This window comes from Bacillus rossius, chromosome 7 (assembly GCF_032445375.1).
Source record: "Bacillus rossius redtenbacheri isolate Brsri chromosome 7, Brsri_v3, whole genome shotgun sequence".
Taxonomy (NCBI): domain Eukaryota; kingdom Metazoa; phylum Arthropoda; class Insecta; order Phasmatodea; family Bacillidae; genus Bacillus; species Bacillus rossius.
The window spans coordinates 5509899-5530306 of record NC_086335.1 but is presented as its reverse complement, the minus strand read 5'-3'; the positions used below and the strand labels follow the sequence as shown (position 1 = coordinate 5530306).

The 20408-nt window shown below is 38.1% G+C and overlaps 1 protein-coding gene across 2 annotated transcripts in view; it reads left to right on the top strand.

The window, feature by feature from the left end:
* LOC134533652 (protein HBS1) overlaps positions 1-20408 on the top strand; it is a 257049-nt gene that overhangs the window by 224854 nt on the left and 11787 nt on the right. For both annotated transcript variants that reach the window (XM_063371189.1, XM_063371188.1), the window contains exon 12: positions 4616-4861. In XM_063371189.1, the coding sequence (XP_063227259.1) occupies positions 4616-4861 (246 nt within the window). The remainder of the gene's footprint in view (positions 1-4615; positions 4862-20408) is intronic.

Here is a 20408-nt window from a genome sequence, read left to right as displayed (position 1 = left end):
TCCTACGCAAGAGCAAATCAGAAGGTACTGACCACAGGGACCTCCTGCGTGAGTATAATAACACCCCTATCACTGGGCTGCAGGCATCTCCAGCACAAATCTTATTCAGTAGATGTGTTAGAACCACCATGCCCATAACCACAGCCATGTTGCAACCAGTTGTTCAAGAGGGGATCTATGAAGCCTTGCAAGCCAGGCAGGCTAAGTTCAAGCAGTACTACAACAGGTCAGCTCAGAAGAAAGACGTCAAATTTCAGGAAGGCGAGCGGGTAGTCACGAAGATAGAAAGTGACAGTGTCTGGGAGCCAGCTGTAGTTATCTCACGAAGCCGTGAACCACGGTCATACCTCATCAGGAAAGACAGGAGTGGCAGAGTGGTCCGAAGAAACACGTGTCATTTGCGCCCTTCACGGTTCAGAGGAAACAGACAGATAGATTGGGTGCCATACCAAGAAATTGATGAAGGAGGTCAAACAAGTCCTACAGTGCAGGGTGGAAGAAGAAGTACTGATACAGACATAGAAGGTTTTAAGGGATTTAATAATGACAGTGAGAGGGTAACAAGTGATGATCCAGGAATAAACAACGGTAGGGACTTGCCAGACAGCAGAAGCAAAGACCATTACGTGACCAGGAGTGGTAGGAGGGTCAAAGTGAAACAAATGTATGAAGGGTAACATGTAACATGTATAAGGAAACCTGAGGTGATGAAAAAGGGGGAGGTGTTATGGGTGTGGTAGTTGGCACCCATGACAGTTAGAAAGTGCATGATGTAAGATGGTGTCATATTGATGTATTTTGTAACAGTGACTACAACGTCATATAATAAAGATATAACAGTATCCAAATACTTTTATGTACTGCTAGCACCACCTGTTGACAATTGGTCATACTCATGTGTACGTAGCCATTTTCAGTAGTGATATCTACGAATATTCAGCCAAATGTAAATAAAAATGACAAATTAATAAAAAAAATAATGTAGCATAGTGGTTATATATGTGAGCAATCAAAATAAAAAGTTTGTTACAAATTACAAAATATTAAAAATACTTAAAATGAGCATTAAATACATCTATAGGTTAAATCTCGCCTTTCGGTAATTTTTAGTAACGTTTTCATTTGTCTCTATTTGAGTTATCATGCCTATAACATTTTAAACAAATCTTATGCCAAAAAAAAATTAACTTACATACAAACAAAATAGAACACGATTCCGAAGTTAATGGATGTAGGGACGCATCAGTGGATGCAAGTGTTGCATCCTAGAAATCTCAATTTAGTGTACGGATGAGGGATGCATCGGCATCAGTTAGCATAAGGTAAACAACTTACACATGAACGTGAATATGTATAGTGAGTAGGTTAAGGCATTAGTTGACACTGGTGTAGCTAAAATATTTGTAAGTAAAAATTTTTGTGTGGATTAGTCAAGAAAAATAAGTGATTAATAAAAAAAGTTTTAAAAATTGGGGAACCGATAATAGTAGAATTTTCTGGTGGTAAAATAAGATAAACCATTTTGACCATCCGGTTACATCTTAAAGTTGATAAATTATTGTGGGGTAAAGTTTTGTGGATGGTTCCTAACTGAATCAGCAAAGTTATCCTGGAAATTGATTTTTTTGGGCGATATGAAATCTGTAATTAATTGTAAACAGAGGAGATTGAATATTTTATTTGAACTGAAAGTTTGGTTGGGGCTGAAAAACTAAAAATGGAAAAAGAAGGTTATATGTGCAGGTATTGAGGTATTGAGGGTAGTAGGAAAAGGTTAAGCAATTTGGAAATCGAAAGAATTCAGGAATTAATTAATGAGTACGATGTGATCATGACTAGAGTAGATAAGTGTGACTTGGCTCCTTATAGGATTGAGCTTCTTGACGATAGGCGTGATAAATGTGTGCCATATCAGAGTGCTTCCCTTAATATCCAGGCATTTAAAGATATTAACCTGGGTTTAGTTGAAGAGGGAATTATTTGACATTACAATTCAGTATATACTTTTCTAGTATATTTGGGTAAAAATGATGAGCCAGGTAAATTCAGACAGAATCGTATTGGATTATCACTTGCTGAAAGATAATATTTGGATAGATTAATTTTTACCAAAAATCGGATTTCCATTTCATATTTAAGTGTAGCTGGGTTAGAATGCAGCATTTCATCATGGTGCCTTGGAAAGGCATACCCAACACTACTCTGGTTTTGTCACCCCTGGGAGTGTTATGAATGGCAAAGGGTACCCTTTGGGGTAAACTTTGAGGCCTAATGTTCGTGGAGAATTGTGGGAAACATTTTGTGGGAGTATCAGTACTAGTTTGTTTAAAGTTTTCTAGGCGACACCAGCGTGTGTCAGACTTGTTAGATGAGCATCTTCAACATTTGCGTTTGGTTTTGCAAACATTAAGGGAGGCAGGTTTTACCGTTAACCCGGAGAAAGTGTGCTCGGCCTGTAGACAAATAAATTTCTTAGGCTCCACTATAGGGGAGGAAAAAATGTAAATGGATCCGCAGAAATTAGACCCTGTAGTAAATAAATTCCCCCAGCCCATAAATATAAAGGGAGAATGCTTTTACTAGACATGCTAGGCTACTTTAGTAGATTTATCCCAGACTATACGAATCTGTATGCACCCCTAACATGTTAAAAAAATAAAAGGAGTAGAGTTAGTGTGGGGTGAAGAACAAGATCAGGCTTTTTTAAAGAGTTAAAGCGGGCTAGTTTATAACTGCCAGTTTAAGTCTTCACTGTCTTACCAGTAACTAGAGCCTGGTGGGTAGTCTGTTGTCAGGTTGTGCTGCACCACCAGTCTCTGGTGGAGCCGGCGGTGATAGTGAAGCTGGTGGGTTGTCTGTTGTCAGGTTGTGCTGCACCACCAGTCTCTGGTGTAGCCGGCGGTGATAGTGAAGCTGGTGGGTTGTCTGTTGTCAGGTTGTGCTGCACCACCAGTCTCTGGTGTAGCCGGCGGTGATAGTGAAGCTGGTGGGTTGTCTGTTGTCAGGTTGTGCTGCACCACCAGTCTCTGGTGTAGCCGGCGGTGATAGTGAAGCTGGTGGGTTGTCTGTTGTCAGGTTGTGCTGGACCACCAGTCTCTGGTGTAGCCGGCGGTGATAGTGAAGCTGGTGGGTTGTCTGTTGTCAGGTTGTGCTGCACCACCAGTCTCTGGTGTAGCCGGCGGTGATAGTGAAGCTGGTGGGTTGTCTGTTGTCAGGTTGTGCTGCACCACCAGTCTCTGGTGTAGCCGGCGGTGATAGTGAAGCTGGTGGGTTGTCTGTTGTCAGGTTGTGCTGCACCACCAGTCTCTGGTGGAGCCGGCGGTGATAGTGAAGCTGGTGGGTTGTCTGTTGTCAGGTTGTGCTGCACCACCAGTCTCTGGTGGAGCCGGCGGGTATAGTGAAGCTGGTGGGTAGTCTGTTGTCAGGTTGTGCTGCACCACCAGTCTCTGGTGTAGCCGGCGGTGATAGTGAAGCTGGTGGGTTGTCTGTTGTCAGGTTGTGCTGCACCACCAGTCTCTGGTGGAGCCGGCGGTGATAGTGAAGCTGGTGGGTTGTCTGTTGTCAGGTTGTGCTGCACCACCAGTCTCTGGTGTAGCCGGCGGTGATAGTGAAGCTGGTGGGTTGTCTGTTGTCAGGTTGTGCTGCACCACCAGTCTCTGGTGTAGCCGGCGGTGATAGTGAAGCTGGTGGGTAGTCTGTTGTCAGGTTGTGCTGCACCACCATTCTCTGGTGTAGCCGGCGGTGATAGTGAAGCTGGTGGGTTGTCTGTTGTCAGGTTGTGCTGCACCACCAGTCTCTGGTGTAGCCGGCGGTGATAGTGAATCTGGTGGGTTGTCTGTTGTCAGGTTGTGCTGCACCACCAGTCTCTGGTGTAGCCGGCGGTGATAGTGAAGCTGGTGGGTTGTCTGTTGTCAGGTTGTGCTGCACCACCAGTCTCTGGTGTAGCCGGCGGTGATAGTGAAGCTGGTGGGTTGTCTGTTGTCAGGTTGTGCTGCACCACCAGTCTCTGGTGTAGCCGGCGGTGATAGTGAAGCTGGTGGGTTGTCTGTTGTCAGGTTGTGCTGCACCACCAGTCTCTGGTGGAGCCGGCGGTGATAGTGAAGCTGGTGGGTTGTCTGTTGTCAGGTTGTGCTGCACCACCAGTCTCTGGTGTAGCCGGCGGTGATAGTGAAGCTGGTGGGTTGTCTGTTGTCAGGTTGTGCTGCACCACCAGTCTCTGGTGTAGCCGGCGGTGATAGTGAAGCTGGTGGGTTGTCTGTTGTCAGGTTGTGCTGCACCACCAGTCTCTGGTGTAGCCGGCGGTGATAGTGAAGCTGGTGGGTTGTCTGTTGTCAGGTTGTGCTGCACCACCAGTCTCTGGTGGAGCCGGCGGTGATAGTGAAGCTGGTGGGTTGTCTGTTGTCAGGTTGTGCTGCACCACCAGTCTCTGGTGTAGCCGGCGGTGATAGTGAAGCTGGTGGGTAGTCTGTTGTCAGGTTGTGCTGCACCACCATTCTCTGGTGTAGCCGGCGGTGATAGTGAAGCTGGTGGGTTGTCTGTTGTCAGGTTGTGCTGCACCACCAGTCTCTGGTGTAGCCGGCGGTGTTAGTGAAGCTGGTGGGTTGTCTGTTGTCAGGTTGTGCTGCACCACCAGTCTCTGGTGGAGCCGGCGGTGATAGTGAAGCTGGTGGCCCAGCTGCACCGCAGCAGCGGGGAGGTGGTGAAGCGACGCCCGCGCTGTCTCACCAGGAACTCGAGTGCGGTTGTGCAGCTGACCACGTCACGTCCCATCTGCATGGAGCTGTACCGTGACATCAAGGAGCTGGGGCGCTTCATGCTGCGCGTGGCGGGCGTAACTGTTGCTGCGGGGCTGGTGACTAAGGTAGGTCACACTCTAGTAGTGTTACTTGGTATGTTATGGCACAATGTTGTGTCTTATGGGACTGTGGCTTGGTGGCTTACCAGTGGTGAGGATTCGGCCATGTTCAGTGTGTTTGCCTCTGTTGCTTATGTTGCGGTATGTTGTATTTAGTGTTTTCCATTATATTCTGGCAATTTTTTATGTTTCTATTTTCTATTACTTCACAATTTTTTTTATGTTGCAAGGCCTTCTATTGAAGTTATATTTCAGGGTTTTTCTGTTGTTTTCTGTATTTTTTTCTGTTTAAAGGCTTTCTTTTGGGGTATATAGTTTTCTAATGGTTTTCACAGTATACTGTTTAATTTTTTTGTTTTTCACTGTTTTGGTTCATTTGGGGTTGGTTTTTTTGTAGTGTTTTTCATTGTATTCTTTTTTTTTATAGGTTTATGTTTTTAGGGCCATGTTGGGGTCTGTAGTTTTCTAGTGTTATCTTTTCTATTCTGTTGTTTTTTTGTGGCTTCTGTTGTAAAATACTCTTTTGGGGTTTGTTGTTTTGTAGTATTTTCCTATGTATTCTGTTAGTTTTTGTCGGTTTCTGTTGTAAGTCACTCTGTTAGGATCTGGTTTTTTCTTTTTTTCTATTTTATATGTTGGTTTCTGTTGTAAGGCATTCTATTGGTTACTGTGTATTCTAATTTTTTCAATTGGTTTATGGTATTTTTTTTGCAAGGTTTTTTTAGGTTCTAAGTGTTCTAGTGATTTTGATTTTTTTTGTTATTGTTGTAAGGCATATGGTTTTTTTTTGTTGTTTTCTAGTGTCATCAGTTGTATTTAGTTAGTTTTTGCTGGAATCTGTTATAATGCTCTTTGTTTGGTCTATTGTTTTCTAATGTTTACTATTGATTTTTGTTTTATTTTGTTGGTTTCTGTTTCATTTTCTAATGTTTTAAATTGTTTTCTGTAACTTTTATGTAGTAGTGGTTGTTACATTCCAAGTCGGGCTATCTAGGCAGCCCAGAATGATTACAGTTCATGGTACACTTGAAGAAATTTTATGTTTTTTGCAATTAGTCTGAAGACAATTTTTGAGGTTATTCACTCGAAGTAAGAATAATTATTTATTAAAAGTTTTTCCGTAACTTGTTTTTGAAACAAAAAATATTTTTGAGCATAATTGTGATTTATTGATCGTAGCAAAACATGGTTGATCACAACTTACATACCAGGACCAGTTGTTTATTATTTATTACATTACGTCACTGTTGCTCGTCCCTCCAAAATATTTATTACAAATATAATTAAATCCTTCAGTTAACTTTTTTTTAACGCAGTACAGAATTATGAGAGACCAGTATGGTCCCGCCGGCAATTACCGTCGTAATGGGCAAATCAAAACTGAATCCAAATGAACTAGCCATCTATAGATCCACGGCCTATTAACCAATCCTAACTTTTCTTACAAGTTTGTCCTCTTTCACAATAATGTGATATAAAGTTTAAAAAGTTATTTTTTTTTGGGTGTCTAAAACTTATGTATCTTAAAAACTAAACGCAGGTAAAATAACAAGCAAAATTTCATATGGATGTTAAGACAACACACACAGAGAGTAAACATATTTAAATTAGCCAAGTTGTAAAGAGCAAAAAGAAAAAAAAATAAGAATTTAGCTTTTGTTATTTATACTTCTATGCAGTTGTAATGCTTACCTTCATATATGTGTGTGTGTGTGTGTGTGTGTGTGTGTGTGTGTGTGTGGGGGGGGGGGGGTGGGTGTGTGTGTGGGTGTGTGTGTGGGTGTGTGTGTGTGTGTGTGTGTGGACTTAGGATATCATCCGAGGACTTGCGCATGATATTTCAGCGTGGATCCGAGGACCTTTGGCAATCCGAGGACCTCCCCCAGGTCCTCGGATTAAAAGACCTCGGATTCACGCTGTTCTGTCAACCTAGTGTGTGAAAACATGATTTTTAAATTTTTTTTGAGGTCCTCGGATAGACCGTAGAGAATGAAGTATGTAGTGTGTGTGTGTTACCACCACGTCGCGCTAGTATCGTTGTCACTTACACTCCTTTACACACTGTGTGTATCCCATGTTTCTCAACGCTCCAAACGAGGACATTTCGCTCGAGTTTACACACATCTAATACACATCTCCGTAGTGTCTAACGCTGGTTGCGAGGACGTGGTGGACGTCTCTCATTTCACACATTACGAAGCCACAGACGCATGATCCGAGGACCTTAACTGGGTGCCATTTCAGGCGTATACATGTAAGCTGTGCTACATGAACAATTAATTCTTTATTACGCGTTACTTTACAGCCTTTATCTTACATTCAATTCATAAACTTCTTAGTAGGAATATGTAGGAATATGTATTATTAGAAATATGTATTTTTAATTTTATTTGGAAGTCATAATTACCCTAAGCCTTCGAACATGAAGATTAAAACATAAAAATAATATTTTTAAAAAACCAAACGGACCTAAAAAAACACAACAAAATACTATAGGTACTAGAAATAGAAAAATAAATAATTACAATTATAATATTTTATTAAAATTATAGGTAATATGTTTTGACATGAATTTTCACATTGTAATTGTATAAACAATAAAATTGTATAAACAATACAATAAATTTCGATGTGACGGTTCTTGTCCAAACATAATTATTACCCATAATTTTAATAAAATATTATAATTGGTAGGTGCTACCTACTAATCGGTTTAAAGTCAGTGCCAAACCAAATATGTATACATATATATATATATATATATATATATATATATATATATATATATATATATATATATATATATATACACACATACATATATATATATACATATATATATACATATATATATATATATATATATATATATATATATACACCCATGTGAAATGCGGACCTATAGCTTCAAACACACAAAGGCATTTACACTGTAATCAGAAGACATTGCATTTTCTGGTGTTAAACGAAGAACTTGTAAGTATAGTGTGTTAGATGATATAAATATACCCATATGAAAAGAGGACCTATGGCTTCAAACACACGTTGGTATTTAAACTGCAATCAGAAGACCTTGCATATTCTGGTGTTAAACGAGGACTTGTAGGCACAGTGTGTTAATATGATATAAATATACCCATATGAAGTGCGGACCTATGGCTTCAAACACACGTTGGTATTTACACTGCAATCGGAGGACCTTGAATATTCTGGTGTTAAACGAGGATTTGTAGGCACAGTGTGTTAATATGATATAAATATACCCATGTGAAGTGCGGACCTATAGCTTCACACACACGTTGGTATTTACACTGCTATCAGAGGGCCTTGCATTTTCTGGTGGTAAACGAGGACTTGTACGTTGTACGAACAGTGGTTTTATATGTTATACATATGTATGTATATATATATACATATGTATATATACATATGTATATATATGTATATATACACCCAAATGGTGTGTGGACGTTTTAAGCTTGTTCAATTTAGCCTACTGGATGCGGTTAAACATAAAAGTTGCAACCATTTGAATACAAGAGCTGAAATCTGCGTTTTCCTGGAATGTATAAAACGCTGTTTAACAAACGAATTTTGCCTTCTTAGTTATTTCAGATTCGTGTAGTGCAGTCCATACACGAATATTTTCGGACATTCACTGCAACCGTCTATACACGTTTACTTTATCGCCGATGTCAGTAAGTAAAAAGTCAGGGGCATCAAATAAAGTAATTTTTATGCTTCTGAACGCTTTGACTTAACCAATGTTTTTTAATACTTCTGGGAATTTGCTTCCTCCCCCCCCCCCCCTCCTCCATCATACTGCTCATCCCTAGATCATAAATAAAAATAATTTACGTAACCTACGTTGTTTCATTAAACAAATATATTTTTTGGGAAAAAGTTTATTATTGAACAAAATATTTCTTAAGATTAATTTACCGCCCCGAAAATATTTTATTGCGTGTTTCATTACGTTCATGGGAATTTGATTATAAATATGTATTTTTACGAGAAAACGTACAACACTATATTTGCAATAGTTTTATAATGATGACAAATTATAATTTTTATGAAACTTGCAAATGGTATTTCAGTGAATATTGTTGCTATCGTTTCTCACAGTGAAGTTCAAACGCAGACTGTTTTATCACGGCTCGGGAACACCGTAAGGATCACAAAGTATTCTTCCGCCTTAGCGTTGTGTCACATGTGGCCATACGTAGCGAAAACACAATATGGCCGCCTTTGAGATAATAAATGTATATGTAAGGATAAATAAACAGTTATTCAGATATTCTTGAGAAATTCTCACTTTCACGCCTTGGTAAAATAAACAGAATAACTTTGACCTAGTTTAATGTTAATGACATAGACAACGCTGTGTAGTTCTGCAAAATTACACCTATAGATACTTGTGTTTGCGTATCATAATAATATGAACTCAAATATATAACTAAGTAACTTCCATGAACGTTTGTAGGACTTGAACTAAACACATTTTTGCCGGCTTCTTTACGTATTTTATAGCAAAAGACCATTCGGGAGATGGTTTGTGACGTACTTGACGTAAGTTAGATGAGATCAGTTTTTAAAACGTTCCCATTTTATGTTCCCGGCATCAAGTGGTGAAGTGATTGATATCAACAATTGTATTAACTTTGGTTTTAACAGAACAGCACGTGTATTAAAGTAGCTTATTTATTTTGAGATATGTAGTATTTAATCACATAAAGTAACTGTTTAAAGGAGATAATAATTAATGGCTTTATGGTTATTTCAACTGTCAATAATGACACCGCATGGATAACAACATCACTGCTTTCAGCCTGTGGCCGGGTCCAGAAAACATGGATGCCAATCCTAAAATATAAAGTTTAACAGCTCCCGCACTAGACGGCCAAGTTGCCGTGGCCAGTTCGCCGCGACCTGAGAGTGCGTGGCAACTACTCAGAGAGCACACACTTGTCCGCGGCGGCCAGGCTCAGGCGTGTCGCTACGACTATAAGGTGGATGCAGACCATGTCATTTGTGTGATTAGTCGCCTAGTGTGCGGGAGCTGTAAGGATGAATGACGAGAATATAAAAACAAATAACTTACCCGTGCGAATAAAACATTTTATCTTGATCAGACATCGAATGGTAATATAATAATGGGGTAGTATGTAAATGCAAGTATTTATTAATGCAAAGTATTGAAAATATAGTACCAACAGATTTTGGCCGTATTGAAAATTTATTTTTACACTTCTTACAGTTAAAATCTTCTTCAATAACAATGTTAGAAGTTATAATGTGATAATCGTTTACTTTTTGGCTGTATGTGCCTGATACAAACATAAATAGGCCTACCATTGTATATACGAACTCGTGAAAAAACCATGTGGTAAAGAGGTTCTGGGAAATATAAACCTGCCCTTTAAAGCGTCTGACCTTGTGCTTTATTAATGGTCATTGTTATGCCTACTTTTCTTGGGAATTATTTCCTCATCATTTGGAAATACAAAGTTGTATAATAAATTGTGAATATAATGCGGAGTCTATGAGCAAAGTTGCTGTGTAAATGCAAATCATACATTTTGATGAAGTACAATGGGAGATTTAGCGTAACGGCAAAGAAACACCTAAGAGAAATAATATATAGCCTAACAGCAGACAGAATATCAGTGTTATTGGGGTTTAGATAAATATAAAGTAACATTGCAAACTCTATATAAATAAGTAATGAAAAAATTAAATAAGTTATGTTGCAAATTAAGTTATAAAAGTATGTGGAACTTACTTCGGTTAATTCGCTTCAACAGCTGTCATGCATGTAAGATTATTTATATAGCTATGGCAATCTCAAAAATGGCGTAGACTTGTGACCGAAATAAGGCTTTTATAAACATGTTTTTATAATAATTTAATTCAAAACATTAATTTATGTAAATTGTCTATTTACGTTATTAAATCATTAATTTTGAAGTTGTAAGGAAGATATGGCGAACTGACCAAAAACATCTTTGAGAAACTATCTATCTATCTATCTATCTATCTATCTATCTATCTATCTATCTATCTATCTATCTATCTATCCATCTTATATATCTACTTATCTATCTATATATATAATCTGGGCGACTAGATCTTTTCATTATGGAGACCTGGATTTCCTGAAATAATAGAGTGTATTGTTATTTTTAGTCGAATTTTTTTAAAATAAAACAATTGCTTGTGAAACCCTACAAAAAATACAATCTATGAAATAAACATAACTGTAAAATTATTGAAATCATAAAAGAAAAAGCAATATAATTACTAAATATTTTAACAAAATAATAATTTTAAATTATTTTCACATTAATTTAAAAATTGAAAACGAAAATAGTTATGAATTTCTTTCTTTTATTTGGTTATTGTAGAGGTTTAACTTAAGTGATTTTTATAACTTTACAATGAATTTTTTCTTTCCATATAATTTTATTTTAAAGCCCATTTTTTATGAAGAAAGTTAAAAATTTTAAAAGTAAATATTGTCTTTTTTTACTTTTTCTGTACTTCAGGTCACCATAATGAAAATATTTAGACGACATAACAAACCCCGTTGTATTCTTTGAGGTCGCTCAAATTCTATTTTTGTATTTATATTTTCGTCAGTAATGCACGTTGCTACTTTTCCTATCCTCTTAAGAAGATTTCGAAGTCGCATGGTTGAATCATTCGAATCCAGACCGGCAGCCGGACAGGTATCCATATGCAAAATAAATCTTCGCACCGTTATCACCATTGTGATTAAAAAAACTGAGAGTTTCAAGAGCTTTGTAGAGGAATGGCGTAAATATTTATTTTATATTTAAAAATGAAGAATTTCAAAATAGTATAGGTTCCAGACTAGTCATTCAAAACACAGAATAAACACAGCGAGGGCCCGAGGCTCCAGCACGCGTCTGGGCGCAGTCTCAGCAGGAGGAGAGGAGGCGTAGGCAGGCTGCGTTGCTAACTCCTTCCTGGAAGGTTACCAACCCTTTCGCAAGGTCATCCTCTCACGTCGTCTTCTAACGCGTTGCGCGCGTGGTGCAAACCTAAGACAGTAGTATATGACAGCCGGTCCTGCGACCGGCTTCTGGCTGTGGTGCTTGGTGCCGAGCCACATCTCTGACGTCACGTCTATCTGTGACGTCACGGCGGCAATCTTGGATGAGTGTAACGGGACACAGCGTAACGGGACATAACGTAACGGGACAATTAGATCACGGCAGCCATCTTGGATCCGCCTTCTTGGATGACGTCATTTTGTTTTCTAGAAAATTCCGGCATTGTGTTGTCCGCCATATTGGATGATGACGTCACCGTTGCAATTTCCGTTACGGCCGCCATCTTTAACTTTTTTATTTATTATCCGGTTTTAATGAAATTTTTTTTTAAAAAATTATAAAAAAAGTTAAATAATATAAATTTAATAAAATATTTATAAAAAACATACTTTTTAGACACGGAGTTCGGAGTCCTCGGTTCGAACCCGACGAGTGCAAAAAAAAATTAAAAATGGCTACCGATCCTTCCCTCTCAGTGGACGCAGGCAGACTGACCCCCCACCACTTATGTCAAAGTATACATATCTTCACCTAGTATGACGTCATGTCCGCCATCTTGAAATTTGGACGCCATCTTGAAAATCTTTATTTATTATCCGATTTTAATGAAAAAAATTCCAAAATTCATCAAAAAATTAACGTATTTGAATTCTGTTTGATTATATCGATGTACGTCCTTGGTTCGATTCCCGGCGAGAGTAAACGGTTGATCCTTCCTCCATGAAAGCTACCTAGACTGATCTACCACCTCCAGTACCAAGGTATATATCATCAACTGGTATGACATCATGTCCGCCATCTTGTATTCATCCGCTGGAGACCGTCATCTTGTTTTCATCTGCTAGAGTGTGCCGATACCATGTAGTATAATTTTATGTTCACCATACCTTTGTCCTCAACTGTTGACATTGAACTTTGACCTTGACCTTGAACTTTGACCTTGAACTTTGACCTTGACCTTGAAATTTGACCTTGACCTTGAAATTTGACCTTGACCTTGAAATTTGACCTTGACCTTGAAATTTGACCTTGACCTTGAAATTTGACCTTGACCTTGAAATTTGACCGTGACATTGAAATTTGACTTTGTCCTTGAAATTTGACTTTGTCCTTGTCGACCATCATGGATCCGACATTTTATGTTCAGTACATGCTACCAGGAGCTACCATCTGCCAGAGTACTCCATCTTGTGTGTGTACTTGTATTATGGAGTACATTTCCATCTGGATAATTTTATTCTAACCCGCTACAGTGCAGTAATCATTTATTACCGAGGTGCCCCCGCCATCTTGAAATTCGACCGCCATCTTGAAATCATGTAATAATGTAGCTAGAAAAGCGGGAAAAAATCCAAAATTCATTAAATAAATCACTCATTAACTTACATATTGATTCGATTCGCTCCAGTCCTTGGTTCGATCCCTGAATGATGCAAAACATTTAATTTTATATAAAAAATAATAATTTCAATAAACCATGTTCAAAATTCTTAAAGAGACTTTAAATCCTCTACTACCATCATCCTATCAGACATCAAGACCACCATATTGGAAATTCATAATTGTAATGCTAGAGATTCGTGAAAAAGTTCAAAATTCATTAAATAAATTTGTAATCTATATACTGATTGATTAAATCGACTAAGGTCCTTGGTTCGATCCCTGGCCGATACAAATCAACTTTAATTTTAAAAAAGTACCAGAAAAGTGTAAGGTTCGAGAAATAAAACACCTCAAAGTCTTTTACAAACATAATATTTATTACACAATTTCTATCCTACTACAGAATCACTTGCGAAAGCCAGCAGCAATCTTATAAACATTTAGCCCTGCATAGACGTGCATCGACTACTTCTTAGCTCCAAATGGCTCCAAATGCTCCAAACGGCCTTCAAATGGCTCCAACAGCTCCAACAACCTACAAATGCTTGACAGCTCCAAATGGCTCCAAATGCTTCAAAAGGCTCCAAATGCTCCAACAGCTCCAAAAAAAGGCTCCAAATGCTCCAATAACCACCAAATGCTTAACACAGCTCCAAATGGCTCCAAATGCTCCAAACGGCCTCCAAATGCTTGACAGCCTCCAAATGCTTGACAGCTCCAAATGGCTCCAAATGCTCCAAACGGCTCCAAATGCTTCAAAAGGCTCCAATTGCTCCAAACGGCCTCCAAATGCTTGACAGCACCAAATGCTCCAAATGGCTCCAAATGCTCCAAATGGCTCCAACAGCTCCAAAAGGCTCCAAATGCTTCAAAAGGCTCCAATTGTTCCAAGAGCTCCATCTTCAATTGATTCCAACTGATTCCAATTACTTTTCTTATCGAAATTGTCATGGTTACTAACATGTCTTTATTAGTATACATTTTGACTGGCAGTGGTAACGTATTTTGCACCTTTAAGTTATAAGTTTTATTTAGAAATCATATTTCGATAAATGGTAGATACCATTTGGAAAGAAAATATATTAATTTATCTTCAAGTTTATACACATACATTTAATTTAAGCCATTATTGTATGTAGCCAGCTTCCCTCAGTTCTTTGAGTATGAAGGATATTTCTTTAATGTTCGAATAGTTTCCTGCACAAAGCGATCCATGTAGTAGTCGTAGCCTGTCAACCAATATGTTAGGATCTTCCCATGAGGTATAATCAAACTCTTCTGCTGCGTTCATCATCCTTGCATGTTTATAATAAATATTATTATCTCTGGTGTCTATCGTTTTAACACCAACCTCAAGGCCATTTTCGTCATCGTGCCAGTGATTATCACAAGCTTGATCAGGATAATTTATTTTATTACGACGTTTCCATCGTTTTCGTCTCAAACCACCATCACAGTCTTTGCTCTTGCATGCTTTTGGTGCTTCAGCACAGTACTCAATCATGTCAGCCTTAGATGTGTCAGCACAGTCTTCGTTCACGCCAGCTTCTGATGTGTCACCACAGTCTTCAATCATGTCAGCACCACAAACTTGATCAGGAAAATTTATTTTATTACGTCGTTTCCATCGTTTTGGTCTCAGACCGCCATCACAGTCTTCGATCTTGCCTGCTTTAGGTGCTTCAGTACAGTACTCAATCATGTCAGCCTTAGATGTGTCAGCACAGTCTTCGTTCACGCCAGCTTCTGATGTGTCACCACAGTCTTCAATCATGTCAGCACCACAAACTTTATCAGGATAATTTATTTTATTACGTCGTTTCCATCGTTTTGGTCTCAGACCGCCATCACAGTCTTCGATCTTGCCTGCTTTAGGTGCTTCAGTACAGTACTCAATCATGTCAGCCTCAGATGTGTCACCACAATCTTCAATCATGCACGCTTCAGATGATTCATCAAAGTCTTCGACCTTGTAAGCTTCAGATGGTTCTCCATCTTTCTCATTTTCATGGAGACGACTAGATATTGGAGTAAATATATTTTCATTTCTAATGTGGTTACAACTTCCTTCGTTTGTTTTAAATTTTAAATTATTATCTTGATCTAGATCAGTAATTTTAGCATTAGCTTTTTCGCCTTCGTTCCTCTTCCGCGATGTTGTAGCCCAGTCTTCGTTATCTTTATTCATCTTAATTGTACAGGTCTTGTAATGTCTATCCAAGTAATATCTTCTACCAAAGGATTTCTGACACTGACTGCAATGAAATGGTTTTTGACAAGGACCCAAATTACACTCGCTTCTCTCATGTCGTTTAGCATTCTTTCTCAAGGTAAACACCTTGCTACAGTATCTACAGTGATGACGTTTCGATACAGCGTCAGATCCTAAATCGGAATTCATATTAGTTACCGAGACTAATGCCAGATGCAAACTAAGAGTTTTAAATTAGATATATTACTTAAATAGAATTTTTTAATTATTTCATCAGCGAGAATTAATTTATCTCATTCAAAGGTACTTTTTGCAAGTAGTTCTGCTTTTCAACAACAGATGTCGCCACATGTTACTTGCAGGTAAATAATATTTAGTTCTTTTATGCGGGATGCGGGATGCTCAATAACGATCGAAATAGAACGATGGCTTCGCTAGACTCCAAGGAGAAGGAAGTTCGTCCATCCTGTTAGTGCTTCTTAGATTTCTCAGAAATTATTTGACTGAGTAATGATATTTTTTTTTGAATTTCCGGCTGATAAAAATATTACAAGTAATGATTGAGTAGCAGAAGTTCACTAATTATATGCAACCTTGAATAAAAAATGACATGCTTCATTAAGTAAAAAAATCCTTCATGCAGAGATAAATTCCTCATCAGTAACCAGAAGCACTCGGAGAAAACCATCAGATGTCTAGTCAGGAATAATCAGAAGCACCCAGTGAAAACCATCAAAATATTATCAAGAATAATCAGGAGCACACGGAGAAATCCATCAAAATATTGTCAAGAATAATCAGGAGCACACGGAGAAATCCACCATAATACTGTCAAGAATAAACGGGAGCACACGGAGAAAACCGCCATAATATTGACAAGAATAATCGGAAGCACACGGAGAAAACCGCCACAAGTTTTCTTTGATATCATAAAATTTCAGGAAAAAATAATAATAAAAAAAATTAATAAAAAATTTAAAAAAATAAAATAAAAAATACATAAACAGATTTTGCTAGCTTGTGAACTTCTCATTGTTGAGCAAAGATATAGTTCTAGTTTAAGCCAGAATTTGATGTATTTTTTATTTTATTTTTTTAATTTTTTTAATTTTTTTTATTTTTTATTATTATTTTTCCTGAAATTTTATGATATCAAAGAAAACATGTGGCGGTTTTCTCCGTGTGCTTCCGATTATTCTTGTCAATATTATGGCGGTTTTCTCCGTGTGCTACCGTTTATTCTTGACAGTATTATGGTGGATTTCTCCGTGTGCTCCTGATTATTCTTGACAATATTTTGATGGATTTCTCCGTGTGCTCCTGATTATTCTTGACAATATTTTGATGGTTTTCACTGGGTGCTTCTGATTATTCCTGACTAGACATCTGATGGTTTTCTCCGAGTGCTTCTGGTTACTGATGAGGAATTTATCTCTGCATGAAGGATTTTTTTACTTAATGAAGCATGTCATTTTTTATTCAAGGTTGCATATAATTAGTGAACTTCTGCTACTCAATCATTACTTGTAATATTTTTATCAGCCGGAAATTCAAAAAAAAAAATCATTACTCAGTCAAATAATTTCTGAGAAATCTAAGAAGCACTAACAGGATGGACGAACTTCCTTCTCCTTGGAGTCTAGCGAAGCCATCGTTCTATTTCGATCGTTATTGAGCATCCCGCATCCCGCATAAAAGAACTAAATATTATTTACCTGCAAGTAACATGTGGCGACATCTGTTGTTGAAAAGCAGAACTACTTGCAAAAAGTACCTTTGAATGAGATAAATTAATTCTCGCTGATGAAATAATTAAAAAATTCTATTTAAGTAATATATCTAATTTAAAACTCTTAGTTTGCATCTGGCATTAGTCTCGGTAACTAATATGAATTCCGATTTAGGATCTGACGCTGTATCGAAACGTCATCACTGTAGATACTGTAGCAAGGTGTTTACCTTGAGAAAGAATGCTAAACGACATGAGAGAAGCGAGTGTAATTTGGGTCCATGTCAAAAACCATTTCATTGCAGTCAGTGTCAGAAATCCTTTGGTAGAAGATATTACTTGGATAGACATTACAAGACCTGTACAATTAAGATGAATAAAGATAACGAAGACTGGGCTACAACATCGCGGAAGAGGAACGAAGGCGAAAAAGCTAATGCTAAAATTACTGATCTAGATCAAGATAATAATTTAAAATTTAAAACAAACGAAGGAAGTTGTAACCACATTAGAAATGAAAATATATTTACTCCAATATCTAGTCGTCTCCATGAAAATGAGAAAGATGGAGAACCATCTGAAGCTTACAAGGTCGAAGACTTTGATGAATCATCTGAAGCGTGCATGATTGAAGATTGTGGTGACACATCTGAGGCTGACATGATTGAGTACTGTACTGAAGCACCTAAAGCAGGCAAGATCGAAGACTGTGATGGCGGTCTGAGACCAAAACGATGGAAACGACGTAATAAAATAAATTATCCTGATAAAGTTTGTGGTGCTGACATGATTGAAGACTGTGGTGACACATCAGAAGCTGGCGTGAACGAAGACTGTGCTGACACATCTAAGGCTGACATGATTGAGTACTGTACTGAAGCACCTAAAGCAGGCAAGAACGAAGACTGTGATGGCGGTCTGAGACCAAAACGATGGAAACGACGTAATAAAATAAATTTTCCTGATCAAGTTTGTGGTGCTGACATCATTGAAGACTGTGGTGACACATCAGAAGCTGGCGTGAACGAAGACTGTGCTGACACATCTAAGGCTGACATGATTGAGTACTGTGCTGAAGCACCAAAAGCATGCAAGAGCGAAGACTGTGATGGTGGTTTGAGACGAAAACGATGGAAACGTCGTAATAAAATAAATTATCCTGATCAAGCTTGTGATAATCACTGGCACGATGACGAAAATGGCCTTGAGGTTGGTGTTAAAACGATAGACACCAGAGATAATAATATTTATTATAAACATGCAAGGATGATGAACGCAGCAGAAGAGTTTGATTATACCTCATGGGAAGATCCTAACATATTGGTTGACAGGCTACGACTACTACATGGATCGCTTTGTGCAGGAAACTATTCGAACATTAAAGAAATATCCTTCATACTCAAAGAACTGAGGGAAGCTGGCTACATACAATAATGGTTTAAATTAAATGTATGTGTATAAACTTGAAGATAAATTAATATATTTTCTTTCCAAATGGTATCTACCATTTATCGAAATATGATTTCTAAATAAAACTTATAACTTAAAGGTGCAAAATACGTTACCACTGCCAGTCAAAATGTATACTAATAAAGACATGTTAGTAACCATGTCAAGTTCGATAAGAAAAGCAATTGGAATCAGTTGGAATCAATTGAAGATGGAGCTCTTGGAACAATTGAAGCCTTTTGAAGCATTTGGAGCCTTTTGGAGCTGTTGGAGCCATTTGGAGCATTTGGAGCCATTTGGAGCATTTGGTGCTGTCAAGCATTTGGAGGCCGTTTGGAGAAATTGGAGCCTTTTGAAGCATTTGGAGCCGTTTGGAGCATTTGGAGCAATTTGGAGACATTAGGAGCATTTGGAGCCGTTTGGAGCATTTGGAGCCATTTGGAGCTGTCAAGCATTTGGAGGCTGTCAAGCATTTGGAGGCCGTTTGGAGCATTTGGAGCCATTTGGAGCTGTGTTAAGCATTTGGTGGTTATTGGAGCATTTGGAGCCTTTTGTTGGAGCTGTTGGAGCATTTGGAGCCTTTTGAAGCATTTGGAGCCATTTGGAGCTGTCAAGCATTTGTAGGTTGTTGGAGCTGTTGGAGCCATTTGAAGGCCGTTTGGAGCATTTGGAGCCATTTGGAGCTAAGAAGTAGTCGATGCACGTCTATGCAGGGCTAAATGTTTATAAGATTGCTGCTGGCTTTCGCAAGTGATTCTGTAGTAGGATAGAAATTGTGTAATAAATATTATGTTTGTAAAAGACTTTGAGGTGTTTTATTTCTCGAACCTTACACTTTTCTGGTACTTTTTTAAAATTAAAGTTGATTTGTATCGGCCAGGGATCGAACCAAGGACCTTAGTCGATTTAATCAATCAGTATATAGATTACAAATTTATTTAATGAATTTTGAACTTTTTCACGAATCTCTAGCATTACAATTATGAATTTCCAATATGGTGGTCTTGATGTCTGATAGGATGATGGTAGTAGAGGATTTAAAGTCTCTTTAAGAATTTTGAACATGGTTTATTGAAATTATTATTTTTTATATAAAATTAAATGTTTTGCATCATTCAGGGATCGAACCAAGGACTGGAGCGAATCGAATCAATATGTAAGTTAATGAGTGATTTATTTAATGAATTTTGGATTTTTTCCCGCTTTTCTAGCTACATTATTACATGATTTCAAGATGGCGGTCGAATTTCAAGATGGCGGGGGCACCTCGGTAATAAATGATTACTGCACTGTAGCGGGTTAGAATAAAATTATCCAGATGGAAATGTACTCCATAATACAAGTACACACACAAGATGGAGTACTCTGGCAGATGGTAGCTCCTGGTAGCATGTACTGAACATAAAATGTCGGATCCATGATGGTCGACAAGGACAAAGTCAAATTTCAAGGACAAAGTCAAATTTCAATGTCACGGTCAAATTTCAAGGTCAAGGTCAAATTTCAAGGTCAAGGTCAAATTTCAAGGTCAAGGTCAAATTTCAAGGTCAAGGTCAAATTTCAAGGTCAAGGTCAAATTTCAAGGTCAAGGTCAAAGTTCAAGGTCAAAGTTCAAGGTCAAGGTCAAAGTTCAATGTCAACAGTTGAGGACAAAGGTATGGTGAACATAAAATTATACTACATGGTATCGGCACACTCTAGCAG